Here is a 27,330-nt window from a genome sequence, read left to right as displayed (position 1 = left end):
GGGGGTGCCAGTGAGCCATCCAGTGAGGTCAGTGAGCCAGCCCTCACTGCTCCAGCTAGGGAGCAGAGGGGTAGGGCCAGCCCTGCTCTCTGGAGCAGACAGTACGACCCAGCCCAAGGATGAAAAGCATGCTGGGATGCTGGGGGACTGTGATTTAACTTGAACCAGGAAGGGGTCTGGGACAGAAGTTTCATAAACTGGTTTGACCTAAATCAGTTAAGTCTGATATTACATTCAACCAGGTTTGTCTTAAACCAGTTTCAGCTATTTTGAAACTGCTTTATGTGCACTGAACTTCTTTTCTGTTACATGTTTAAACCGGTCTATGTGTAACTTTTGTCCCTAGGCTAGCCTAGAGGGTCATCTTAAGTTTGCCTCTTTCACTGCTGTACTGGGGGAAAGCAGCAGCAGGGAGGCATCCAGCATTGGGAGGAGGCAACCCGACCCCTGCCCCTTGTGACTGCTCTCTCACCACTTACCTTCCCCCTGTTGCCTGGCTGCCTTCCCCCCAACACTTGCTTCTTTACCTGCCCCCACCTTCTGCTTTTTTGAGCTGACCCAGCAACGCAAGGCAACCCAGAGCTGGCCCTGCCCAACACTGCAAGCAGCAGCAATGCAAGAAGCCCAACTCAGCTAGGGACAGTGGCAGCAGCATGGGTCACGAGCAGCTCTGTAGCTTCACCTACGCCTGTGTCACCTGAGAGTTGAAGCTCTAGAGCTGGGAGCAGTGGGGATTAGTTGTGTGGGGAGCTGCATGCAGATTCTTCCTTCCCTGCCCAGCTTCCTGCTAGCAAGGGAGATATGGGGGAGGGGAGCCAAGCAGTGAGCAGATGCAGGAAGGAGGAAACTGCAAGCCAGTAATGTCCCTGCCCCAGCCAGGCTTCCTGCATGGTTGAGATAGGCAATTATCACTACTCCCAGATGGAGCGGTCTAATACTTGATCCTAAGACAAGGCCCTCTCCCCCACCCCTCAAGATGAAAGGGAAAGAAAATTTCATCTTGGAAGTTAGTAAGTCTAGTGATAAAAATTTCCTGCTTTAGTGTATAAGCTGGTCATTGCAGAAGTCAAGATAGGTCTCTTCTTCCTTCAGTCAATATACAACAAACTTCAAATACAGACATGTCATTAGGAGTATGGACTTCACCTTACAAGGAGCATCAAACATTGCCTATTTTCAGAGGCTGTAAAGTAATGATTGATACAGTTTGACATATGAGAACCTATGTTACAACACGGGAGATTTGACATTGCTACTTTTGGAATTAAAAGCACTGCAAAACTCAAATGTTCCAATGCATTTACAATGCCTCGTGGCCACAGGTAACAGCCATGCCAAGTCCTTTTTCAAGTTTAGGTTGCAACAATCAGTTGAAACACTTGAGAATTGGCCTTCAATTTGAATGTAAATGAAGCTCTGAGATTTACAGTGTTCCCCTTTCCGCCCTCCCACCCCTCCTCCCTGAGTGCTAGGAGGGCCACCTGAATTCAGCCAGCTCTATCACATATGACACCTTCAATAGGGAAATTACTCAAAAGCCTATGACTAATCAAATTAAACTAGATATTCTGACAGTCCTAAGATGTATTGATAGAAAATCAAAATGTACTGCATGTGGAAATGGCAAAAGAGTATTTTCAAGGGCATTACTGTGTGGATGTACTGAACCGTTACAAAGAAAACAGTTATGCATTTGAGGTACCTGAAAAGCTTTTCTGGGTTGATCTACACAGATCAAGATCTGAAATCTTATCATACTAGAAGTTCACAGCTCATAATTAGAAATTCTGCATTATCTTGTCACTAGTCAAATCAGGCCTATTGCTTCCTATTTTTACATGTATTAATATCACACTTGCAAATTTATTCACAGCATTAAAAGCAATTTGAAAAGGATACTGAAATTGCTCCTCAAGTTCAATAATTAAGAATCAAATTAAGTGGATTCAAATGGTTCCAAACTTCATAAGGAAGCAGATTAGTCAATTCTATTCCATGCAGAGGTATGTGAAATGAATTCAGCATTAAACATCAACACCAGGTCAGTGAGACATATGGTTAGTGGCTCAAATTCTGACCTAACCCTCTACTGCATACAACTGTACTGAAAAAAGACAAAGCAAAAACAAAACAATTAATGGGGTTTCTGAGACCTGCTTTATCATTACATCAGATCTTTATAACAGTTACATCAAATCTTTCATGCTACAGAAAGAACAATTTTTAGAGATATTAAGGATCTGAGTGGATTCTACATCTGTTAGGAAAGTGATACACAAATCAGTTCTAGTGAAATATGGACCAGATGTCAGGGATATAAGTGCAAGGATAAAAGGTGTGCTTTTACAATTGAAAGTATTACTCAGAGCTCCAAAATCAGGTAAAGAAATATACAGCGTCAGTCACCATCCTAGAAAAAGATTCCTCAGTTTAAACCCATTCTGTTCTCAGACCCAGATATTTTGGCAGATTAATCTTTGTATGAGTCAGATGCGGAAGTTTAATACAAATCTCAAGCCATTTAAAATAGCTACTGAATGACTACTTCAAATTTAAATATACTCCTGCTGCTTTCTTTCTTAGCCCTATTCTAGACTAAGAGAAGTCCTTTAGTTTCTCCCACTACTCAGCAACCTCCACCTGGGTGCTTCAACACTACTGCTCATTAGGACTATTGGCAAGTGAATTTTGCCTTCATTACCCAACAGTTAATTAAGATCTACCATCTATTCACCAATAAATACTAGAGTCATCACTAACCCTAATAAATATTTCTCTGGAGAGAGAATGACAAAAGGCCACCTAGGATAATTTATTATTTTAAATATCCACTGTAAGTTATTAGGAAAGCTTAAGGTATTTAAGGCAGCTGAGTCTATTCTCATATAAAGGAAAGATTAAAGGAATTAAGGAAGATGGAACCAAGAAAATTGCTCATGTGGCTAAAGAATTCAAATAAAAAAAACCACATTGCTATAAAAATTCAGAAACAAAGTTTAGCCAGTTGTTCAATTCATGCTGTATTTTAAGCAAAGTAATCAACAAAAACACAGCAAGGATGACCACAAAATTCTGATGAATCCTAAAAGTATTTTCCATCTCTAATCAGGTTTATTGCTAAACAGAAATACTAGAAATGTGTCACTGTATCCTGGCAAAAGGGTCTACACGTGTTACGGTAGAAATCTGGAACAAGTACTATCAACATGCATTTCCAGTTGTGAGGACTCCATAATACTGGAGAGCTTTGCCACAATAAATTCCTTGATTTGTAGTGAAAGGCATGCCAAGCTGAAGAATTTAAGGTTTATTTTTTTAAATGGTTTATCTTGTTCCCCCCTTCTTTTGTATCAGCCTTCAAATTGCCAAAATCTTATTACCGTGTCAGTACAAAGAAAAGCACAGTGTTAAAATGTAACCAAACACTGTCACTGCCAGTCACTATGAACTGTGCTAAAATATCATTAAAAATGTCACTGAAGGTCTGTTGTGGCCTTGCTGCAAAGTCAGAAAGAAACGAGATGATGTCAATAAAAGTTGTTACGTATCTGTACAATAAGACCTGACTGACTCAGCACCCAAGCTCATATCTGAAATTTGAGACAGAGTAATTGTGTGGTCAAAAGCTATTTTTCAAAACCTGTCTCAGCCAACTGGAGATCAGTCAATAGTTTATGAACTATTGCCCGCTTCATATAATATAAATGGAAATGATTTCCTGCTATATGACCTTGTCTAAACTAACCAGCTTTAGAGTTATCATCCAAGAGTATAAAAAAAAGAGACAAAATGATGTTAAGAGATATATGAAGTAGATGTAAAATTACTTTTCATGAGATGGGAGTGACCACATCACTCCCTAGTGATACACAATAGTTTCTCAGTGAATAATGAGGGCACCCATAATCAACTGTACAGAGAAGTCAAAATCCCTTTGTTTATTGCATTTATAGAGCACTTGCTTCTGACCGCACCAGCAACCTTGTAGGTTCTGGACAGTCATCAGCACAAAAATTACCAGAGATAGAATGGTTGATTTTGCAAATGATCATGTGCCCCTCTCAGCTTGCAATGAAGTCAGGGTTGCTGAGACTCTCATAAGACTGCTCCTTCCCAAGCCACTTGGTACAAGAAAAACCAACAAAAACACAACATTTGGCCTATTACCCACATATTTATTATACCAATACATTATTTAAAAGGGTAATGGCACATTCCAGCTATTATAAATGGGAGACTGTAAACCCCGATCCTGCATATTGCACTGTAGAGAAATCCCCTACATACTCTGAAGTGCTGCATCTTTGCAAGACTACAGTCTTATCAACCTACAAAGGCAGCTGGCAGAGTAAGCAAGCAGGTAGCTGGTCTTCATTTTATTCATTCCTGTTAAAAGAGCAAATAAATATCCCAATAGCTTTAAATGTTCATATACAGAAAGCACAGCATGATGGGCAAAGACATAATGGATTTTCCCTCAACCATATATATTATCATACCTACAGTATGGAACAATGTACATATTAACTAATGACCTACCATTAAGTTCACATAAAATACACACATATAAATTACAACAAAATTACATGCTTCAATGGAGTCTTTCCTCTAAAAGCCATGACACGCTGGGGAATACTAAGATGTTTGTGGCATAATGTGCAAATAATGTCATTTCGCTCAAGAATAATCTTAAATCTTTTCAGTAACATGGGATCTATAGAATTAATCCCCATTCGCTTCTTGTTAAGAAAGACAAAAATCATCCTTTGGTGATACGAACATTTTAAAAAAAATAAAAGCATAGAATTCACTAGAATATTCATCATTTCCAACCTTAAACTCACAGCGTACAAATAGATGAATCCAGCAAGTCAGAGAGCAAAGCCAATTTAATCTGTGGCTCCCCTGAGGTAAATGTAGTTCACAGTCCTGCCCCCACCCCAACCTCAGCCATAATCCCTGGTTCCTGGAGGTAAAAAAGCACTGAAGTGAGGAAAATTCTGCAGCAGGATATAATGATCCAAAATGACAGGGACAATAATGACAATGAATTTCATGTCTCCCAGTCATGAGCTGGGGATGCTTGACTGGGCTGACTTATACAATTAAATTGTTACAGGTACAGCAGGAGATGCAGTTATCATCTGCATGCTTTTGGGAACGATGCCTCCAGCAAAAGAAGTGCTATGGAATGCACAGTCCCTTTTGTTATGAACAAACTATTACTCCTGTAGGTATGCTTATATAGTTGTACCCTTTGACAGAGGAAAAACTAGGTTAAAGACACAAGTCATTTTAAGATATTGATTTCATCCATTTTGAAAATAAAAATTCTTTGATGGATGAAATACCAGATGATGCAGAGGATTTTGTGCTGAAAGCCACAATGAGTAAATATCTAACCTACAGATACTGGTAATTTAAGAAACCATCACAATTCTCAACAAAGGCTTAGGCTTCCTGTCCCTTCCCCACTAATGCTTACACAACACAGTATTAAAAAAAAAAAATTCCCTCTTAAAAAAATAAGTTTCTTGGTTTTTTTGGTTTCAGCAGCAAAGTGAACACATTTCATTTCATTTCCTTCATATTCCACTAGGGGCATCCCAGCATACCTTCAACAATCCTCCTCACAGCTGGTAACATTTTTTAAGGCTTCTCTTACACCTTTTCATATAGATCACTCAAAACACATTCTGCATGTTCTAGCTGCTTTCAATTATCTATAATTTTTCCTTGCCTTACTTGTACTTCCTGTGGAGTTGTTCATTAGAACCTGTGCCTGTACTCTTCAATTTTCAAGTCAAAACTTCTACAATACATGTGTAATAATGGACTTCATCGGTCCAAAATCCTTTCAGTAACAAATTGTCAAACAGTTTTCATTTTTAGGGAAGAGAATCATTTGTAATAGGTATTTAAAGTTATACAATTGTCTATGTCTGCATTTGACCAATGCCCCAATTAAAGACCTTCATATTCTCAAAAGCATATGCTCAAAATATCAATTTGTCAAATATGAATTATAAAGCTGTGCCATTTCATAATTCACCACATATTCAAATAATAGGAAAAGTAGCCATAGGAGCCTAGAAGAAAACAAAGAGCATTTATTCCATTTTTGACAGCATAATGAACACTCTCCTTTTTGCACTAAATTTCTTATTTTTTCCCCCCCTCCTCATATATCAAGAAGGATTTCTCATAGGGTTAACAGTAAACAAGGAAAGCTGAGCCCTTGGCCAAAGATTCTACCTTTTTTCTACTTCTTTTTCAGCAACTTTTTTTTGTAAAAAAAATTAGAATTTTACTGTACTTTGGGGGAAATAGCCACAAAAATTATGACAGAAATGGAGAATTATGAAATAAGCAACACTTAGTCAGGATGCAACCAAAAAAGGAAACTTACAAAATTAGATGAATTTTACTAAATCTGATATATTTGGATGTGTCAAAAATTTATAGTATGGGTAAAAGCAAAAAGAGAAAAGGTCTAATTTTTGTCTCTGGGCAATAAAAATATAGAAATATTCCAGTAAGAAACAAGAATTAACATGACTATACCATTTAAACATTCATAACTCACTCAAGGACCCATAAAAATGTTTCTCTAGATTTCAAAATTCATCTTTGAAGGGAAAATATGTAAAATACAGAGAAACTTGTAACACAAAGATATGAAATAAAGCACCTTAAAAGAACTCTGACACTTGGATCTAGTCAGCACAGAAAAGCTTTTATTAATAAAAAATAAAATTGTAATACTCTGGATGGTTAGATTTTAGCTTTAGATGTTTAATATTTTTCTACCTCATATCATAATGTATTACATACAATTTAAATGGAGATTAATTCTTCCATTAAAATGCTTTAAAATAATTCTCTCTATGATCTTGAGATGTCAGCCTTAGCTTCTCCATAGTGCCTCTTTTCCAATTTTCCTTAAGCTACATAAATGAAACTGACAGATCACTGCTCAGATAGCAGCCACATTCTTCCCCCAAAATGTTGCCTTTTTGCTATTCGGGAGTATCCGAATACCAATAAATGCTAAATGAAGTCTGACATGTACCCCTAAGAAACAAACTTGTAAGTTGTGGCTTCAAAGGAAACCTTGAATAAATAGGACACATTGTGTACACCCAGGCTAACATCCAACATATGCTTTAGTTTCCTGATGCTGAGACAGAGCAAGAATAGCCCCTGGTAAAGTCTGTGATTTGCTTTTGCTGGTACTTCCAACATTTATAATGTACCATCTATTTTTTGCCTGTATAAACAATTTTAAAATGTAATTAAGAGGACTAGAGCAACAACATTTCAGAATGGGACACATTCATGAATAATGGATTGTTTGACAAGTCCCTAGTTTGATAAGCAGTTACTGAAAAAGGAAAAGAATTCTGGTCCCTCTATAACTAAGAGACGCAAAAAAGAGTAAACTGGATAAATGGGGTTTTATCAAGAGGGAAAATAACCTACATAGTGAGTCATGTTAACACTGCTCTCTTTGGTGCTCTGGATTAACATGCCAAGCCTGGGGGAAACTTCTGGTAAGCACTACTCAGCACAACCAGTAGGTGCTACTAAGGGCGCAAACAGAGAGGGGAAAAAAGAAAACACCAATAAAGCAAATGTGAAACTTTAAGTTTTAAATGAGATCAACATTATCTAAAGCTAAATTCTTTAAAGGTGCCCATTTTTCTCTGTAAGTCATGTGCCATTATTCTGCTGCTTTAGTAAAAAAGTTATATAAAATTGAAGAGTCCAATGTGTCTGTTCATCCCCTTTCTTGCTTCTTGAAATAAATAGTAATGATAAAAATTCCTTTCATCAAAAAGTTAGTGTAGAGAGGAATATTAATTGATCAATGTAAACCAACCGCTGTTAAAATACCTTTGTCCTGACTACACTGCGGCAAAACCATTGACTCGTGTCTGGACAGGATTTCATCTTGGAGTTTTGAAACTTGTTAGCCTAAACAATAAAGTTAGCAAGTACATTTTAATGACTTTATTCTAGTCTAAGCATAGCCTCAAAGGACTCAGGAGTGCATCATGAGCTTTCTCTCTCCTTGAAAATGCAGTTCTCAGATCATCTGATTTCTTCACACTGGAGAGAGAGTTAGAAGGTCGAGTAAGGTGCCACCAGTATGCTGATGACGGCCAGCACTATCTTTCTTTCTCGTATGACCTGAGCCCCTCAGTATCTGTCCTCTCCCAGTGCTTGGTTGCAGTTGGGGACTGAAAGTGGGATAACCAATTGAACCTTAATCCAAACAAGACTGGTGGGCAGTCTGCATTACCTAGGAGGATTTTAACACCCATCATGGGGTTCAGCCTCCTGTGTTAACCAGGTTTACAGCCTTCAGGTGCTCCTGGATCCTCTGCTACCCGCTGGATCTCCAGGTGGGAGTAGTGGCTAGGAGAGTCCCTTTCACCAGTTCTATATCACCACTTAAACAAGAGCTGTGACCCTTTCTTTTAGATTTGTATCTGGGCACCATCATCCTTTGAAACCTCAAGACTAGAATACTGCAATGCACTCTATCACAGTTTGGAACTCACAGAAGGTGCAGAATGCCTTTCGATTGGGGTGGTTCTCTAGAAGCACGTACTCCAGTGCTCCAAAGTCTGCACTTGCTTCCAATAGCTTTCTGGGTATAATTCAAGGAGATGGTTTTGATCTGTAAGGCCCAAAATGGTTTGGGTCATATGTACCTAAAGGACTGCTTTTTCCCTTATGCCCCATCATGATCCTTAAGGTCAGCCAAAAGTAGCTACCTCCTGGTAAGTGCCATCAATGTGCTGAGTCTGCTGGCAAAGAGACATGGGAGGCTTCTCAGCTTTGGAACTCCCTCCTTCTTGAGACCCACGAAGGCCAAGCCTGGGCTTCTTATCTGAGCTGTTGGTTAGCAGGCAAACCTAAACTGGGATACTCTTGGGGAACAGGCAGTTACTCTATAAGCTATTTACACACTTTCCTACTTTTTATAAGGTGCTTTGTTTCTCCTGTTTCGTTCCCTTGCTCACTAGTTTTATACATTATTTCACTGTCTTCTGTAAGTGGACCTGGGCCTTTGTTTGTGAGGACAGCATATAAAAATTGAATAAATAAAAATTTAATCTGATTTCTCACTACTGTAGTAACAGGGCATTGATGGTGCCATTGCACCTCCTAGCAACATAGGACTGAAAGCATTTTGAGTTAGAGTCCAATCCAATGCATTTGTAGGCTATAAGTAACCAAAGTAATACCTCAAATCACTTCAGGCTCTCAGCCACTATTACAAAGAACAATACCTGAAACCCAAGAATACTTTATAACATGCCACGGATAAGAGGCAATACAAAAACCACTGAGTTCCTAGTGCCACCAAGAGCATCAGCACACCTCAGTCAATGGCTAACACACCAATGCCTTAAAGGAAAGGGACCCTCTCACAGGAGCCAGTAGCATTCATGAGGGTAAAATATTTCATCCTGGCCTCACCAAAGCTGCTGCTGCTTCTTGTGTCCTTGTCATAAACCAGATGTTTTTACCAAACCATGCACAAGCAATGGCTCTTTCCATCGCAGCAGCACGGTCTTCCTTTGTAGAGGTCTCACTAAGGAGTTAGCAAACGAACAAGCGATCCATGGCCTGCCTTTCACTGCATTCACATGTACTTGTGTCATTAGAGTAGTCGCATTTGATCATGTTTGGTTTTGATCTTTCACTTTGCTTGCACAGGTGGTTCAGGCACTGCCATATTGACCATTATGTGTCAGCCCCTCTGGGAAGGCCTTCCTCGGGTTCCAGGTCGATTTCAGGGCATCTAGTTGTGCATAATCTTTCCTTCCATAATGTCAGTCATGTCCTGTTGGCCATCATGTCCAAGGGTGTAATACTGGTTACAAAACTCTTTTGCACTTTCAGCCACTGAGTTACTTCTGTGTGACCACAGAGTAGATGCCTGGGGTCTTCCATCTTGTTGTGACCTTTATTTTTGGTTCACTACCTTTCTTCTGATATCAGGCGGTACAAATGACAGTGTGTAAGTATAAGCTATCCTTTGGTATTGGCTTTAGCCATCCTGTTATTTTGTGACAGCTGTTGTTTAGAACTGGATCTGGTTTCTTGGCATGTACTGATCATTCCTAGACTGGACACGCATGCTCTGCAATTGAGTAACACAAGACAATAGCAGTGGTCTGTAATCAGCTGGGTTTGCTCCCCACTTCTGAAGTATGTTGTTGTGGGTGCTGACTTTTCCTTTAGTCTTCTCCACATATGCTTTGAAGGTAAGTGTTCAGTCCAATGTAACCCCCAAGTACAGAGGGTCAGAGGGATTCCATCCCTAGTGATGTTTAATTTCCTTTTGACTTTCGTATGGAGTAGGTGAAAGGCTGTGACCTGCATCTTGATTAAGTTGGCACAAAGCTGGTTCTTATTATAGTAATCCGAGAGACTGCAAGTGTCAATCTGTTCTTGACAGTGGCAAAGTCCTTCTCTTGTGACATGATGCATATATCATCAGCATATACAGTATAACCTCATAAATTTGGATATCAAAAATCCAGAATCATCGAAAAACTGGCACTTTTTAAAACTACACTCCATCAAGGAGTAGCGGTGGCTAGTCCCGGATCAGCAGAGGGGGAAGCTTGCAAACAGCAGTTGTTGCCACCATCCACCACTGTGCGCCGCTGCTCCGCGTGCAGCCACTGCTCTGGGACCAGCCACCACTACTCCCTCCCCCTGGGACTGGCCGCTGCTCCAGTTTAAAAAATCTGGAATGTTCACACTTCCAGCAGGTGCTCGATCCCAAGCATGCAGGATTCATATGGTTATACTGTATAACGTTCCTCATATTGCTCTGTATGGGTTGAGCATTGGTATAAATGTTAAAGAGGATCGGTGCTAACACACTGCCCTGTGGGAGGCAGTTTCTCATTACCTCCAGTAGCATTATTTCTTGCACAGTTCTACATAAAAACATCTACTTTCCGAAACAGATTGGATGAGCTGCACTAAGTGGTAGTTGTGCATCATATCATAGACTTTGTAGGCCTGTTAGTGGTATATAACACAGCCACTGAAACCTGCTTGTCAAACACGGGACCCATTATCATCCCTTTCTTGAATCCATCCTCTATATGATGATTATGTTTAGTATTTGGCTAGTGCAGGACTTGTCTGGTCTGAATCTGTCTTGTTTTGGTGTTAGATGTTTCTCAATATAAGGTGAAAGGCAATGAAAAATAAGACATCCATAAAACTTAAAAAGAAGGCACAGGAGTGACACTGACCTGAAGTTCCCTGGGCCAGAGGCATCTATCCCCAGCTTTAACAGAGCTATGACATGGGCTTATCACCAAAATTTAGGTATTTTAAAGGTTGATGAGCAAGTTTTAAAAAAGCATAATACCCATTACTTGCTCACAGGACCAAAGTGCTCAATCTGCTCCACGTATATATTGTCAAGTCCAGCTGCTCTGCTATTCTTCAAGTGACTTATTCCAGCATTGAGTTCATCCACTGCAGCTGGAGTGTTAAAATGATTTTCCTCCAGATCACTCTGTCATCTAATCCATATTTCAGGCTGTTTGCAGCTTTATCATTGTGCAGAAGCTGATGAGCCACCTGGTTGGCTGTGATGTTGTGGTACTGCTGTACTTTCTTTGGGCGATTACTCAGCTTGTGAGTGGCTAAATGAGAACTCCATTCAACTCTCCTTTTATATACCTTGCACTAGTGGGTGTTGAGACACAAAGGCCAGGTACAGACATTATATTTTACCGGTATAAGTGATCAGAAACTAATATATACCTGTAACAGAGCAGAAGGTTGGCACACAAAACTGGTCTATACCTGTAGCAGAAGTTTGGCACACACAGACTCGTTTAAAAATGCCAGAACCCAGTTTAAGATTTGTCCTCCCACACCAAAGGGCAAATGTGCATTCTGTTCACTACTGATCTAAACTATGCTGCTTAAAAACTGCATAACTTGTATCAATTCTGCCTTGGGCTTTCTGAATATCTGTAGCTACCCAAGGAAGGATCAGCTTAAGGGGAATGAACTAAACTCACAGAAGTTTTTTAAGCCAAGAGATGCTGTGTTAAGTTTCTAATAACTTTTACATCAGCTCTTACTACAAATCAGGATTGTTCAACTCCTTTGGCTCAGTGGGCCAGGTCTAGTCCACAAGACTTCTCAAAGGGTCTGACAACTTGCTTCTAATTGCAATGTGACATCAACTTATCAGCACAGCTGCCAGAATTACTGCTTTGATGTTGGTCTGGGAAACAGGGAGTGAACACCACTGTTGACTGCCCCCCTCCATTTTTCTCTATCATCCACTTGTGTGACCAAAGTTCCCAAATTAAGTAATGAGCAAGGAAGGTGGGGAGGTAAGCATTCACTCCCTAGATTCCAGAGCTGCACAGGCTTCAATTTTATCCCACATGCAGACCATGGGTCACCACCTGCTGTAAGTCAACCAAGGAAACTTTCAGAAACATATTTTCTAAAATATTACTTCAATTGTAAGCCTTGGGGGTTTTATAGATAAAGATATGTATACACACACATTCTTTAAAAAAAATACTCCTTAAAAAAGGAAAAAAAACATAGATGGTAAGGTCTTTTTTAGCCCACATAAAATGGATAAGTTTCTTTTTAATGTTGGTTGGACTGAGGCCTTTAACGAAGCCCTTGAAAGAACTTCTGTGATGACGCTTACTATCAAAAATCAAGAATATTTAATACAGATGTATTTGCTTTCAGCCATATAAAAATATACTAATCACTGGAAAGACAGATTTTTTTTTTTAAAATGGTATTGAAAATATGCTTATATTTTAGGCAGACATACACTGGTGGGTGAGCTTTAGTTATTGACTGGTACGGACTTAGGCCTTATTCCTCCCATGAGGTATATACAGGACACTGTTGACAGACCAGCATGAGGCTTTGCTCAATGCCCAAAGAATGAAGTAGCTTAAACTGTGCCACCTAAACAGATGGAGTCCCATTGAGGAATTGTGGCTCCAAGTCTCTCTATTCCTTCTACTCTTCTAGGATAGAAAGTGTAATTTACTATTATATCCCTTAGTCATCCTTTTCTCTCCACTTGCCACTCAGTTCTCAAACAGGAGAGTGTAATTGGCCTAAACTTCCCTGATTCTGGTCAGCTGTCTCAGAAACAAGTAGGCTTGATACAAGCAACTAAAGAGCAGAATTTGTACTAAAATATAATAACCTCAAGTATAACCAGGAATTTGACTAATGGAAGTTGATGTTAAAGAAAATGGCATACACTTTTGTTTCAGGGCCATACTATCCTATTGAGCTTTTTGCAGAGATGATTTTAAATTTTGTTTGCATGTCAAAACACCTGACGGTAAACATCTTAATAATAAAACAACAGAATGACATATATTAATTGATTTGCAAGCTTCAAAAGATTTCTGACTAGAATGCTATACAACTTCCTTATACTAAGTATCGTTTTCAGAACTCACTTGCCAAAGTCCATAATAAATATTGCCTCAATATTTTCTAGGTGATTAAGTACCTAGGCAATATATAGCTTCCAATGGTCCTTTTGAGATATACATTCACTAGCTCTGCTAGAGCTTAATACCAGAATGTGAAGAAGAGAAACAAAAATTAATTTCTCTCCTTTTAACAGATTCACATTTCTCCTGATTGTGAGACTGTAGATATTTGCTACTTCATCCTCCTCAAGGGGAACATCTAATTTACATGCTTGCTAATTTTTCCCACTGTGTACTTCCCAAAGTCACCTTCCTGTACGCAATGCATTCCAACTGGGTTAAAAAGTGTCTCCTTATTTTTCCCCTTTGAATATCTGTGCAAATAAGTTTTTATTAAATTCTGATGAAATTTATTCTAACAAGAAAGAGAAACCTGTTTTCTAGTCAAATATTGGGAGGAAGAAATTTCAGGATGGTAGATTTAAGAGCTAAGAAACTACATTTCCAGCTTTTAAATCAATCAATCAATCAAATAAAAGCATAATTTTCAAGGCAAATAAGTGTTTATAGTATTTCTTCTTAGCAGGATGCCTCCATGCCTAAAAGGGATGTGTGGCTTTTACATAACTGTTCCACATATGGTTGGTCAGGCTGCCATGCTGGCCATGAAAGTCACAGGAAATCTTTTATGTAAAAGTACCCTTACTTCCAATAGGAAAAAAAAGATACAAAATGGTCCAAATGTATATCATCACATAACAAAATCTATAAAGGCACATCATTATGGGTCTCATACAAGCAAGTAAAGTCAGTCAAGACTGTCCTTTAGTACGCTGACACAACAGGATACACTAAGTGGACACCCTCCTGGATCCAGATGTTACACTTCAACTCGAACCTTGAACTTCCATGTTGCATTTGATTGTGTATTCAGCATTTTTGTTTTTAATTTGAACATTTTTAAGTAATTACCTATCAATCTAGATACATTCAAACAGCTAGGGATGGTTTGAAGACACTCCCGAAAGGATTTTCAGAGTGGTAGAAGTTTCAACAAAACTCAAGGCACCCTTGGATTAACAAAACAAACTAATATTTTGAAACATACCTAATTTAAATTTCCAAGAAAAAAGTCTTGAGTTTCTAGGAGGATGTACTTGTTCATTTCACTTCAGAGCTCCTTATTTAACTTCAAATGAAAAAAAAAAAAGGCTTGCGTTAAGGAGCCTTTACTTGCAAGTTTTGCTGTGGCATCTGCATTCCTCAGATGGCTATCATATGATGGCCAAGAGGCCTGACTAATGCTGCTATGGGATAGCTATATGAACACATGGCAGAGAAAGTTATCATCTCTGGCATCACAAGCTCCTTAGCTCATGTGGTGATAGACAGAGAACAATGCAGAAAATTTCTAAAGCTCCATGTGTATTGGAGAGCTCATGAAGACCTGTTTCTATGAACATATAGTTTAGTATGTTATAGCTAAATGCATTTGGAATTATATCTTTCTTACTGTAAAATGTTTTCTCTTCTAAAAGAGTAATTAGTTTCCAATGCAATGACCAGCAATAATGCATCAGGAAAGGATACATGCAACATCCTCACTTGGTGAGTTTCTATCAGTATCAGCAGCTAAACCTCCAAAGCAGCTGAAGTTATCTGGACTCTGACTTGCAAACTGAACCCCTATCCTTCAAGGTTAGTTTAATCAAATGGGGAATTTTTAGACTCCTGTACACTGAAATGGTCAGTAGCCCAAAGATCACATGGGGATGTTGAATGTCAAGAGCATATGTTCTAGCCTGGCAGAGGTGGTTTCTGCAACCTACGTGGAGTACATTTGTTCATCTTATCTAGGATTGTCTTACATGGTAGGCACTTTTGGTTTCCTGGCTATTTGTGGATTCCAAGGTAAATAATGTCACTCATTTGCCTTAAATAATATGTTGGTAATAAATATGTTGGGCTTCCAGGTTTATCCAGTAAAGTATCAGACAATTTTATTTAGATTCATACCTCACTATAATTATTTTGGCCATTAAGATCTTATGCCTAGATGACTACACGGAGCAATCCCTGTGGTTGGAACCAAACTACTACAATTCAGGTATAATGCAGCTATCTCGATGCCCTAAAAAGAGATTCTTTGTAAATGTTCTTCCTGAACAGTGCAACTTACAGCAATGGCTAATCAATAATATCCGGTATGGCTTGTCCTTGAGGCTTTTGTGAGCATACAGGGAAGGGAAGATGTATGCAAATGGACTGGAGTCTAGCTACCCCAAATGTTATTTACATTCAAAGTAAGATAGCTACAGGGTTCTTCTTCTTTCCCAGGCCTTGCCAGGGACAGGGGGCAGGGTATCATATCTTGTGTAATAGCAGTAAGAGGTCATGTACACACACACATACGTTGTTCTAAACTATACAACTCTGACTCACATGGATGAGAACATATGCATGAAGCTAATCCTACCAAATCAACATCAATGAGACAAGTCACATCTAAAAAACTTACCAGTATAAATAATGTAGGCCTTTCCATTTTAGAAATCAGACAAGCCACTAAATACTTCACATGCCATAAGCAGCGAACACTTAATGAAATAAAAACCCGCAAACTGTTCTGGTAATCATTTGAATGTTAAATCTATTCCAAGTGTAAATGATCAATATCCACAACATTTAGAAGTTTAAGCACTTTTGCTCATTCTTTTAAGAACACAGTAAGTATTTATATAAAACACCTACATACAACCTATATTGATGTACATTTGAACTTTCAATTGCAAAATTTCATTTTTTTAAAGTATCACAGATGTGCAGAAATCTTAATTTTCTCCATCTGTAACTCAGTCACTGATTTTGTTTAAGTGTTTTGTACATGAATATACTCCACAGGACATAGTTTTGGGTAGATTAAATCTGTATCAAGCTTCAGCCCAGAGGCGATTTTCTTATGGATTTATAACCCTTTAAAATAGAGGTTTCCAATGGAAACTATCCAAGCCTGATAGCTGCTTGTGTTATTTAATTGTATTTGCAATGAGAGTTCTGTCTATAGAGTGAACAACTGAAATGAGAGAGGATGGTAGGAGCCATAAAAGAAAGTGATCAATGAACTGAACCAAACCAAACCCAAACATAAGAACCACAAACAGGAACTTAAACCATGAGTTTTGAATTATTCTTTTAGAAGTGTAAATGCCATAGTTAGCTATTTAAGATAATTAACATAACAATGTCCCCTCGATGTGCACTACTTTACGAAGAGTGGTCAAGCTGAGATCACAGATTTTTGCTAAGGATATTCTAAAGAAAGGATCTGACCCTTTGATTACTTCTGAATAACTAGGTCTTGTTGAAACAGTGTTCAGATGCCTGCCTTAATATTCAGGATATTAACCAGCTAGGAAACATTTCTATTATGAAGGTTCTTTCAGGGGAGTGTGATACTTATGGAAAAAACAACAGAAGCACCATGGATACTATGTGCTTAGAGACTGTTTTACATCAATCCAGCACAGAAGGAGCTGTTCTAGTGTGACAGAATTATACGTGCCTGTAGAAGTCACCAAGACTCCCCATAGAGAGTCACCAGAGCATAAAAAATACTTTCACGTATGTTGCTGCATCTACTCGCTTCAGCTGACAGTGCAGAACAAGTTCTCTCATCTATACACAGCAAATGTATTAAGGAGGCCAATATCAAACCAGCTAAACACATAAGCCAAGTGAACCAGGTTTAGTCACACAATTAAATTTAGCCAACAGAAATTATGCAGGATAGAAGGTAGATCCTTTAAGTCACATTCCTTAGTATGAAATTATTTGGGGAGGTTTTTTGTTTTGTTTGTTTGTTTTTTGGGTTGGTTGTTGTTTTTTGTTTTGTTTTTTTCCACACATGAAAACATATATTACTACTTAGAACTAGTTAGAAACTGAGTAAGAACATCAAGAACCATACAAAATTGTGTTTAAAAATCATTACAAGAAACATACCATCATAGTAGACAATAGCTCCTACAAGCCTATCTTTCTGTAACATTGGAAAAAGTTCCAAAGCTCTTGATTTGCTGAGGACATAGCTGCTTTTCAGACACTGACTTCCTGCTACGAGGTCATAGAGTTTTATTCCCACCCAGTAATATGGTAACTGCCACCACCTGCAGAAAATAAGAGAAGATTCCATTCAGAAAAAAATTAAAATCATTAAAAGTTTTATTTAAAATAGATTTCTGCATACAATTAACATGATGCATTGAATTTCTTCTTATTCTACATAAATACATGATGTTTACAATCTAAAAACAAACTCAAGAATTCCTAGAGAAAAAAGGGAAAAGATTTTAATGCTTGCAGAAGCATGGCTGGGAAATGCATTCCAAACATGCCTATAACTATTAGGGGTATGCAAAGTGGGATCTGGATTCGGCCCAATTCAGGGGACAGTGATTCAATTTGCTGATTTGGATCACTGTCTTGATTTGTGTCAGCTGAATCCGAATCTGAAGATTCAATTCTGATTCAGAGAATCAGTGATTCGGCCACAGACACAGCTTCATATGTTTTTTCTACATACCTCGGGGTACCAGGTGTGGCTCATGAATGCTAAGATGGAGGAGCAGACGAAGAGTCCCACATCCTTGGTGGCAGACCTGGAAGTGGACCAGAAGTACTTCCGGTTTATTTCCAGGCCCACTGCCAAGTGCATGGGGGACCGCGGGTGCCCCCCCCAGTCTCAGGAGGCACCAGTCACTGAGCCAGGGGCCAGGGGAGTCCTCCACATGCTCTGCAGAGGACCCAGAAATGGACTGGAAGTGCTTCTGGTCCACTTCTGGGTCTGCCGCTGAGCGTGCTGGGCACCCCTCACGCTCCTGTGGGATGCTCTATCTGCCCCACCATCTCAGCATTCACGAGCCACCTGGTACCTTGAGGTTTGTACAAAAACATATAAAGCTGCGTCTATGTCTGAATCGTCAAATCTCTCTGAAGTGAATCAGAGGCTTCCGATTTGATTCAGAGAGTTTAAATGGGTTTCCTGATTCAATTTGGATTACAAGATTCGGCCACCAAATTGGGCCGAATCGCCTCCAAATCAAAATCAGTGACCGAAGTGTCACACAGCCCTAACAATTATAGCCATGTCAGTATATAACATCATTATATATGATTTACCTCATTTTAATGATACCCCATAATGATTTCTCTCAAATTTGAATCTGTATTAGCTACAGAATCAAAACTTCAGCATTACTAAAAAAAACCAAACAAACTAAAAAAGGTCTTGCATGAAAAGAATGCTCGTTGCTAGAAACGAACAGCTTACAGGGTGTTTTTACACATACGGGGGGGGCGGGGGCTTTAATTAGAACAGTTCTGAGAGCTGCTCTAATGAAAGCACCTGCAATGTTTGTGCTCTGACATGCTGTAATGACAGTGCATCAGAACAGCGCCCCCACACATTGCAGGCACCCCAAAAGCTTTGTTATAATAACAGAACATATAAGTTAGTTCAAATTAAGGTTCTGGAACTATACTCCTTGATCAAACAATGTTCTTATTGTCATCAATGGAAGTCTGGCAGAGTGAATGGTAAGGAAATCCCTCAGACTCTTGCAGACATTTAAAAAAAAAATAAAACCCAAAAAACCCAGCACTTTAAACTCTGCATACTCCCGTGCCAAGCCCAGACTATGGCCTGAAGAGGCAGCACATTAGTTGGACCCAGCTCGCCCAATGCCTGTATAGATCGGGTGATTTAGTGGGGTTTTTTGGTGCTTTTATCTAATAGCTGATTGACTCTAATTGCTGCTTCTTCCAGTAAAGTGTAGGGAGGGTTGTTTGCTTTTTTTTAATGACTGCAAGCAGCCTTAGTTTCTCTAAAACAATGGTTTTCAATCTGTGGTCTGCAGACCCCTGGGACTCCACAGACTGTCTAGGGGTCTACAAAAGATGACTATGACGATTAATCAAAAGTATGCAAATACTCACACTTACAATTCAAAGGAGTCCGCACCTCCATTTGAAATTTCCAAAAGGGTCCGTATCTACATTCAAAATTTTTTAGGGTTCCACAAATGAAAAAAAAGGTTGAAAAACACTGCTCTAAAAGTTGCTTGCTGACCACAAGGCAAAGAAAAATGCATACTTGGCCATTCCTCCAACATCTTTATCTTCACTGATTTTCTTGTATCTTTTTCCAATCCTTTTTTCACTCAGTCCTTGCCAGTGTTGCTCTTCCTTTCACTTTTATGCTTTCCTATTCCTAGCTTTTCTTTTCCTTTTTTTTTCCAAACCCACCCAGCCCTGCAGGGGCCTACACACATGCTTAATTTTATTCAACCTGACAACTTTTTCCACTGTGAATAGAGAACCAGTAAGTACAAGCATACTTCAGGCCTTAGCTATTTTAGAATAGGGACCGAATAAGTATTCTATACACCTTCAACATGATTTCAAGAAAAGGAGTCCAAGTATGGGAATCAATGCAGAGGGCGTTAGAGTTCCTTGAGTTCAGGTTCCTGACCTTAAACCCTCCTATGCTAATATGATCAGAAATGTTGGAATGGACATGTCTGTGAGACAGTCTAGGCAGAGGCTGGATGAAGTATACCAAGATGGCTCTTGACAGATCTTTCTCTAAGCTGTTCTTTAAAACCTCCAGTGACAGATATAAAATCTTGAGTAACCTATTTCTGTGCATATATTTTTAATTTTAAGGATATGTTTTCCTATGACCTAACCCAAGAGTGTCAAACTTACAGCCTGCCAGCTGGATGCATCTCATAGAACCATTCCATTCTGCCTGCCAGTAGTTTGGTGGGCTACAGGAAGTTGGGGGTACTTTCTGCCTTCCTCCAGCCTTCTCTTTTCTTAACTAAAGAACCCCAATTCATTCAACCCTTCCTTACAGGTATTCTAAGACTCTTCTTCTTGCTTCTACCACTTCCCTTCATCTTTCTTAAAGTGTGCTGCCTCAATTGCACTAGGTAAAGAGAAATAATTATCCCTTGTGTTGAGTTATCCTCATTCTGGGATATCTTTTATTTTATTCTTTTTAATTTATTTTTGAACAAGATCACAATGTTGACTCATTAGAATTGTGACCCACTATAATCCTTTTGTCTAAAATTGCTGCCTTAGCAAATAATCTCCCATTTATACATTAGATTTCTCCTTCCTATTTTTACTGAATTTTGTCTTGCTAGTTTCAGATTTTCTCTTCTGCCTCAGGATCATTTTGAATCCTAATCCCATTCTCCCAAGTACCTGAAACCTCACAATTTTGTATAATCCAAAAAAATTATAAATACACTCTCTACTCCATCATCTAAATTAATGAAATAGTAAATAAAACCAACCCCAAAACAGACTCATCAGACCCTACTTGAAAGTGAACTATAATTACCTCTTCCTCATTTTCCCAGATAGCATCTACCACATGGGCTACTTGCAGATGTTAAAAACCAAACCAAAAAAAAACCCACCATGCTTTACTGGAAGTAGCAGTGCATTACTTCAACCCAGCTCTGTAGCATCTGTACAGACTGGGCACTTCAGCGGGCTTTTTGGCACTTTTAACTGAAGCTGAGTCAATCATCTATTAGATAAAACAGCCCAAAAAAGCCCCACTAAAGTGCCCAGTCTATACAGACATTGGGTGAGCCAGGTCCAACTAACATGCTGCCTCTACTGGACACACACTGGGCTGGGCACAGGAGTGCACAGAGTTTAAAGTAAAGCACAGCTTTATTTCAGTCAATGACTTAAAATATATCACATCAACTTACCTAACAGGCCAGTTATCCAGTCAAGAAAACTGGGCTCATTTAACATAACAAGTTCTCACCAATTTCACACTGATGATTTTAATTACTTCCCTGTGTTCTAGAGACTAATGAATAGATTGATCAATCAATCATTGGTCAATTCAACTGACTTATCAAATCAATTGATTTATTGATCAGTAATTGATCAGTCTTCCTGAGTTGTCTAAATAAGGCTGAGCTGTCTGGGTCTTCCCTTTCCCCACTTTTAAAGAGATAGGTCCTCTGTTTGCCCTTTTCCAGTTCCCCAGGATTTCCCTCATCAGTGTAAGTTTTCAAAACAGCCCCTGGCAAGGATCTTTGAGAGCTCTTGGCACTCTGATGAAGTGCCTGATGATTGGAAGAGGGCCAATGTCATGCCTATCTTCAAGAAAGGGAGGAAAGTAGATCCAGAAAGCTACAGGCCCATCAGCCTGACCTATATCCTGGGGAAGGTCTTGGAAAAGATTATCAAGGAGGCCATCCTTAACAGATTAACTGAAGGCAACATTCTGAGGGATACCCAGCATGGGTTTGTTGTGGGTAGGTCTTGCTTGACCAACCTCATTTCCTTTCCTTTTATGACCAGGTGACGTATCACCTGGACAAGGGGGAAGAGATCAGTGTTGTATACCTCAACTTTAAAAAAAAGCCTTCGATCTGGTATCCCACGATCACCTCTTGGCTAAACTGGCTAACTGTGGCCTTGACGTCACCATGGTCCACTGGCTGGGGACCTGGCTCCATGGTAGGACCCAGAGGGTGGTGGTTGACGGGAACAAATCGTCTTGGTGCCCTGTGACCAGTGGGGTCCCATAAGGCTCTGTCCTAGGGCCCATACTGTTTAACATCTTCATCAATGATGTGGATATTGGTGTCAGAAGTGGACTGGTCAAGTTTGCCGATGACACCAAACTCTGGAAGAAAGCATCCAGGGGTGGGAGGGTGATCCAGGCGGATCTGGACAGACTCATGAAATGGGCAGACAAGAACCCGATGGTGTTCAACGCCGAAAAATGCAAGGTTCTCCACCCTAGGAGGAAAAACCTGCACCATGCATATAGTGGTTAGTACTACAAATGAAAGGGACTTGGTTCACTACAAGATGAACATGAGCTTTCAGTGTGATGCTGCAGCTAGTAAAGTGAGCAAAATGCTGGCTTGCATCCATAGAAGCTTCTCAAGCAGATCCTGGGACATCATTCGCGTGCTGTACTTGGCCTTGGTGAGCTCCCAGCTGAAGTACTGTGTCCAGTTTTGGGCTCCACAATTCAAAAAGGATGTGGAGAAGCTTGAGAGGGTGCAGAGGAGAGCCACGTGCATGATCAGAGGTCAGGAAAACAGACCTTATGATGAGAGGCTGAGAGCCATGGGGCTCTTTAGCCTGGAAAAGTGCAGGCTCAGGGGTGACCTGGTGGCCACCTATAAGTTTATCAGGGGTGTTCATCAAGATCTGGAGGAACGTCTGTTCACCAGAGCCCCCCAAGGGATGACAAGATCAAACGGTCACAAACTCCACTGTGACCGGTTCAGGCTAGACATAAGAAAGAACTTCTTCAGTGTCCGAGCCCCTATGGTTTGGAATAGACTGCTGCCAGAGGCGGTTCAAGCACCCACTTCGAATGCCTTCAAGACACGTTTGGATGCTTATCTTGCTGGGATCCTATGATCCCTGCTGACTTCCTGCCCCTGGGGCAGGGGGCTGGACTCGATGATCCTCTGGGGTCCCTTCCAGCCCAAATATCTATGAAATCTATGAAAAATAAATTGTTAACGATTCAGAGATTGCTTCGGCTAGTTCCTTAAGAACTCTAAAGTAAATTTCATTAGGCCCTGATGACTTAAATACATCAAACTTATCTAAAATATGCTTCAGCCTGTTATTTCCCTCTTCTGGCCTGCTCTCCTTGTCAAAATGAATTGTGTTCAGTATCTGGTCACAATTTACCTCTTTTACAATGACTGAATTAAGGGTAGCACTGAATACTTCAGCCTTCGCTGCATTATCCATTGTTTGTTCTTCTTTCCCTATTAATGGATCTATAACTTCCCCATCTTCCTCTTGCTTCTAATTCTTTAAAAAAAACCTTTTCTTGTCATCTTTTGTGCCTGTGATAGTTGTACCTCATTTTGCATCTTAGCCTTTTTTTTTTTTTATTTGATTTCTGCATGCTTGTGATGAAGCATGAATTTAAGGGAACAGAATATGCCATTGTTTTCACAAGAACTGTAGGTCCTTTAAAATCTCCGATGCAGCCATGCTATGCTTCCTGTCTATGCAGGTAGCCTGCCTAGCTTAATGAGTAGGGAGCATCTTCCTTTACTCTGGCTCCGGCCATTGCACAAAAGCTCAAAAGGTTGCGGATAGCTTTGCAGAGTGTAAAAGTGAAGGTCACTAACCTCTTCCTTTCCCCTCCAACCCTACATGCGTGTGTATGCGTGCCTTGGCGCACACACACGATTTAGAAGGGAGTGTTCCTCTTTACAAATTGATTTAATTTCAAAATATTATGCAATATTTTATGAATCAAGCTTCACCTTAGAATGCATTTTTATTGCCTAGAAGGTACTTGAGTCTGAGAAGGACACAAGAACATTAACTGGTGGTACTATACAAAAACATCACACATCCGCAACCCAACAACAGAATTCTCACTTAAGAGACAAGGCTTCTGACAGTTTAAAAGCATAGTAAGAAAAAGGAAAAAGCATTGTTTTTGTCAAAAAAAGCTCTAAGAAACTGCAACAGAAAGAAAATTGAGGGACTTACTTGTAAACAGGAAGCATTATAGGTAAAGGAGAGGACAGATGAGGAGCGATCTCAAGCAAATTGGCACGCTCATGAAGTGCCTCTTTTACCATCTTGTACTAAAAAAAAAAAAAAACATAAAACTAATAATTCAGGATTTTTACCTTAACAAATGCAAGGTGATAAAACAACTCTGCTAGTTATAATGTGCATAAACAGGAGCCTTTTGCTGTGGTAGTTTGTTATACACTCTCTACTACTTTTTCAATATCGCAATGACATTATTTAAGCATTTGTTTTAGAACTTACCAAATAAGAAAATCAAAATCTTTAACTTTCAGGTACAGTGCAAGTTCCACCAGCAAGTTTACTTATTGCCACTGCATATGAGTTAACCTGCTAGCTTTAAGTAGCATTCAAATGGTATGAAACGATTCCTACCTTTGAAAATATCTAAGTAATTGCTTCTTATCAGATCCATACAATTATATTCTCTATCGTTCACTGGGAGCAGCAAACACATTAAGCAACAGAGTGAAATGTTTATTAACATAAAGTAGTGATATATGGAGCTGAATAGGGGTTATTCAGTAAAATGTAAACCTACTGTACAGTATTCAACCATGTTTGAGTATTTTTAGCAAGCTTTCAGGGAAAAATTTCACAGGAAGAGGCAAGCTTTCGGGCTTTCACAAACGTTCAGTTTTGCCTCACTTTTCATCTCAGTGTATAGGTTAAAAATATATAACCATTCATTTCCCAATGTCACCTTCATAACAAATCCATTCCTATCAACAGGATAAAAAAAGAAATCCTTTGTACACTGAAATCATTCAGCCCCTCTTCTTTCCCCATACACTACACGACATACAAGTTACTGCATTCCCAAATGCCTGTAAATATAACCCAAACACGAAAAAGCAGTGCATGTTTCCCCACTCTACAAGAATTAACTGAGGAAACCATTTTGTATGCACAGTGCCTCTTTTATGGAACAAAAGAAAGTATTAGAAACCGTAGAATGGGAATACATATTTAATTGGGAGGAAGAAAAAATAAAAAGTCTACTAGCAATTTTTGCTTAACAACCAGCACAAACAATTACCTGCTCAAAATCCAACTTCATGATGGCCTTCTGAAGATATCTCACTCCACCATGGATCAATTTAGTGCTCCTGCTGCTGGTCCCCGATGAGAAATCATCTCTTTCTACAAGGGCTGTTTTTAGTCCTGTGTAACCAGAAAACCAAATTAACTTCTTAAATTACACAATTTGTATGTAATTCATTAAAGACACTTCTCTAGGGTAGAGGCAATCACAAGAAAAATTACTCTGAACATGGATAAATTTGTATTCAAAGTGCAGCACGCTGTCTACATTGTAATGAAAAGATTCTACCCTCTTCCTAGGGGAGAAGTCAAAGCACAACTTAAACAGAAGCACATTAAAATCTGGACATATCACAACAGAAAGGCATTATAGTACATTACAGAGGCTATATTCTTATGAGTTAATTAAAGTTTGTAGTCATTGTAGGACCACATAATGTCTTATTAATAATACTAAACTCAATAGAAGTAAATCTCTCCAACTGCAACATTCACAAATTAATCATCACAATACTCTAACAAGGTAGGCAACTGTTATTGCTTTGATCTTATAGGTGGAACAATTAAATAAGAAAGGTACCCAAAGCCAAAGGAGCAATCAGTCACAACCAAGATTACAAGATTTAAGGATTTTAGTACAGACTTTAAAAATTTAAGTCTATTCCCAAAGCAAATCAGGAGACTTTCCACTGAAAATACTGAGTTTTTGGTTTGAGGAAGCTATGAAAGACAAGAGTAGGAAACTTTAATGAGGTTTTAGTCTCACTTAGCCTAACTCTTAGGCTAGGGACAGACATTCAAAAAGGCTGAGCCTGAACTGAATTCAGTTGATGGAGGTTAGTCTAACCTGACTAGGCTGAACCAATCTGTAATCGTACAGACATCCTCCTTGGACTGAGGAAATGCCAGCACATGCCTACAGTGGTTCAGTCTAGAAGCTGGGGGGAGAAGGGTGTTAGCACAGCCTCCCCTTCCATTCCACAATGCTGACTGGAGGGCAGTGTGGCCAGGCCCAGCAGGACACTCTGATTAGAAAGCACTCCCTCCCTCGCTGAGCCAGCAGTGGCTCAGGCTAGAAGCGTGCTAATGCAGCTTTCCCTGCGGGGGGGGGGGCAGGAGGAGGAGGAGGGAATGGGCAGGCCCTGGCAGGACACTCTTATTAGGAAGGGTTCCCGCCCACCCTTTCCGCTCCTGACCAGCCCAGCAGGGAGTTGGTAACAGCATTTATCAGCCCATCAACAAAACAAGTCTCTCTCATTAGTTGAGGCTCTTTTTAAACTATTTTTTCCAACGAAGGAACGGAGCTACTTGTTGATTCACTCCAAAAAGCCCTAAGCGGACACTGTCCTGTCTGCCCTACACAGGCACATCTCAGAATTAGCTAGCATACCACATGCTGGCTACAGACTGTGCTATGGGAGAGGGGAGGAATCCCTGGTTGAGCAATGAGTGGGGTAGGGTGAGGGATGGGGCAGCCAGGCAGATGCTACTGTGCCTGCCAACACGGCTGGAGCTCCAGCCAGGGAGCAGAGGAGAGGGGCCAGCCCAGCTCTCTTGAGCAGAGCGCCCCACCCAGGGCTGCAATCTGGGATGCCGGGGGACTCGGGTTTAAACTTAAACCAGGAAGTGGTCTGGGACAAACACTGCATAACTGATTTGGGTCAAACCGGTTTAAGTTTGATACTGCATTCAACCAGGTTTATCTCAAACTGGGTTCAGCCGTTTTCAAACTGGTTTTTGTGTACTGAATGTCTGTTCTGTTACAGGTTTAAACTAGTTTCTGATCACTTAAACCAGTTTGTGTGTAATGTCTGTCCCTACCCTGAGTATAAAGTTAAGAATGAATGTTTAGTATTGAAATTGTTGCTGGTTCAGGACCAACACACAGTACTTTTGGTATGTGATCTCATGCAATTTGTCTTAATCCAAACATTCTATTCTGGGTTCAGAACTGCTGTTAAATCATAGACTAACTCCACCCCAGCTTTTTTTGCTAATTAAAGAACAGCTGCAACACCCAGGTTCCAAAAGCCAAATTTAATCAAGTGACGATCAGGTCACCAAATCATTAGACGCAGGGGTTGCTGTGGATGTAGTCTTTCTGGACTTCCGGAAGGCTTTCGACACTGTCTCTCACCCTGTCCTCATCAAAAAGCTGGGAGACTGTGGTGTCGATGCC

The 27,330-nt window shown here is 39.8% G+C and overlaps 1 protein-coding gene across 2 annotated transcripts in view; it reads right to left on the bottom strand.

The window, feature by feature from the left end:
- Positions 1-27,330, bottom strand: part of GPD2 (glycerol-3-phosphate dehydrogenase 2) — a 130,876-nt gene that overhangs the window by 51,878 nt on the left and 51,668 nt on the right. For both annotated transcript variants that reach the window (XM_019554171.1, XM_019554172.1), the window contains exons 4-6: positions 25,147-25,271; positions 24,063-24,160; positions 17,487-17,650 (exon numbers count right to left, since the gene is read on the bottom strand). In XM_019554171.1, coding sequence (XP_019409716.1) covers positions 17,487-17,650; positions 24,063-24,160; positions 25,147-25,271 — 387 coding nt within the window. The remainder of the gene's footprint in view (positions 1-17,486; positions 17,651-24,062; positions 24,161-25,146; positions 25,272-27,330) is intronic.

The sequence above is a fragment of the Crocodylus porosus genome, unplaced genomic scaffold (assembly GCF_001723895.1).
Source record: "Crocodylus porosus isolate Cpor-Errol unplaced genomic scaffold, CroPor_comp1, whole genome shotgun sequence".
Taxonomy (NCBI): domain Eukaryota; kingdom Metazoa; phylum Chordata; order Crocodylia; family Crocodylidae; genus Crocodylus; species Crocodylus porosus.
This window is presented reverse-complemented; position numbering and strand designations above follow the sequence as displayed.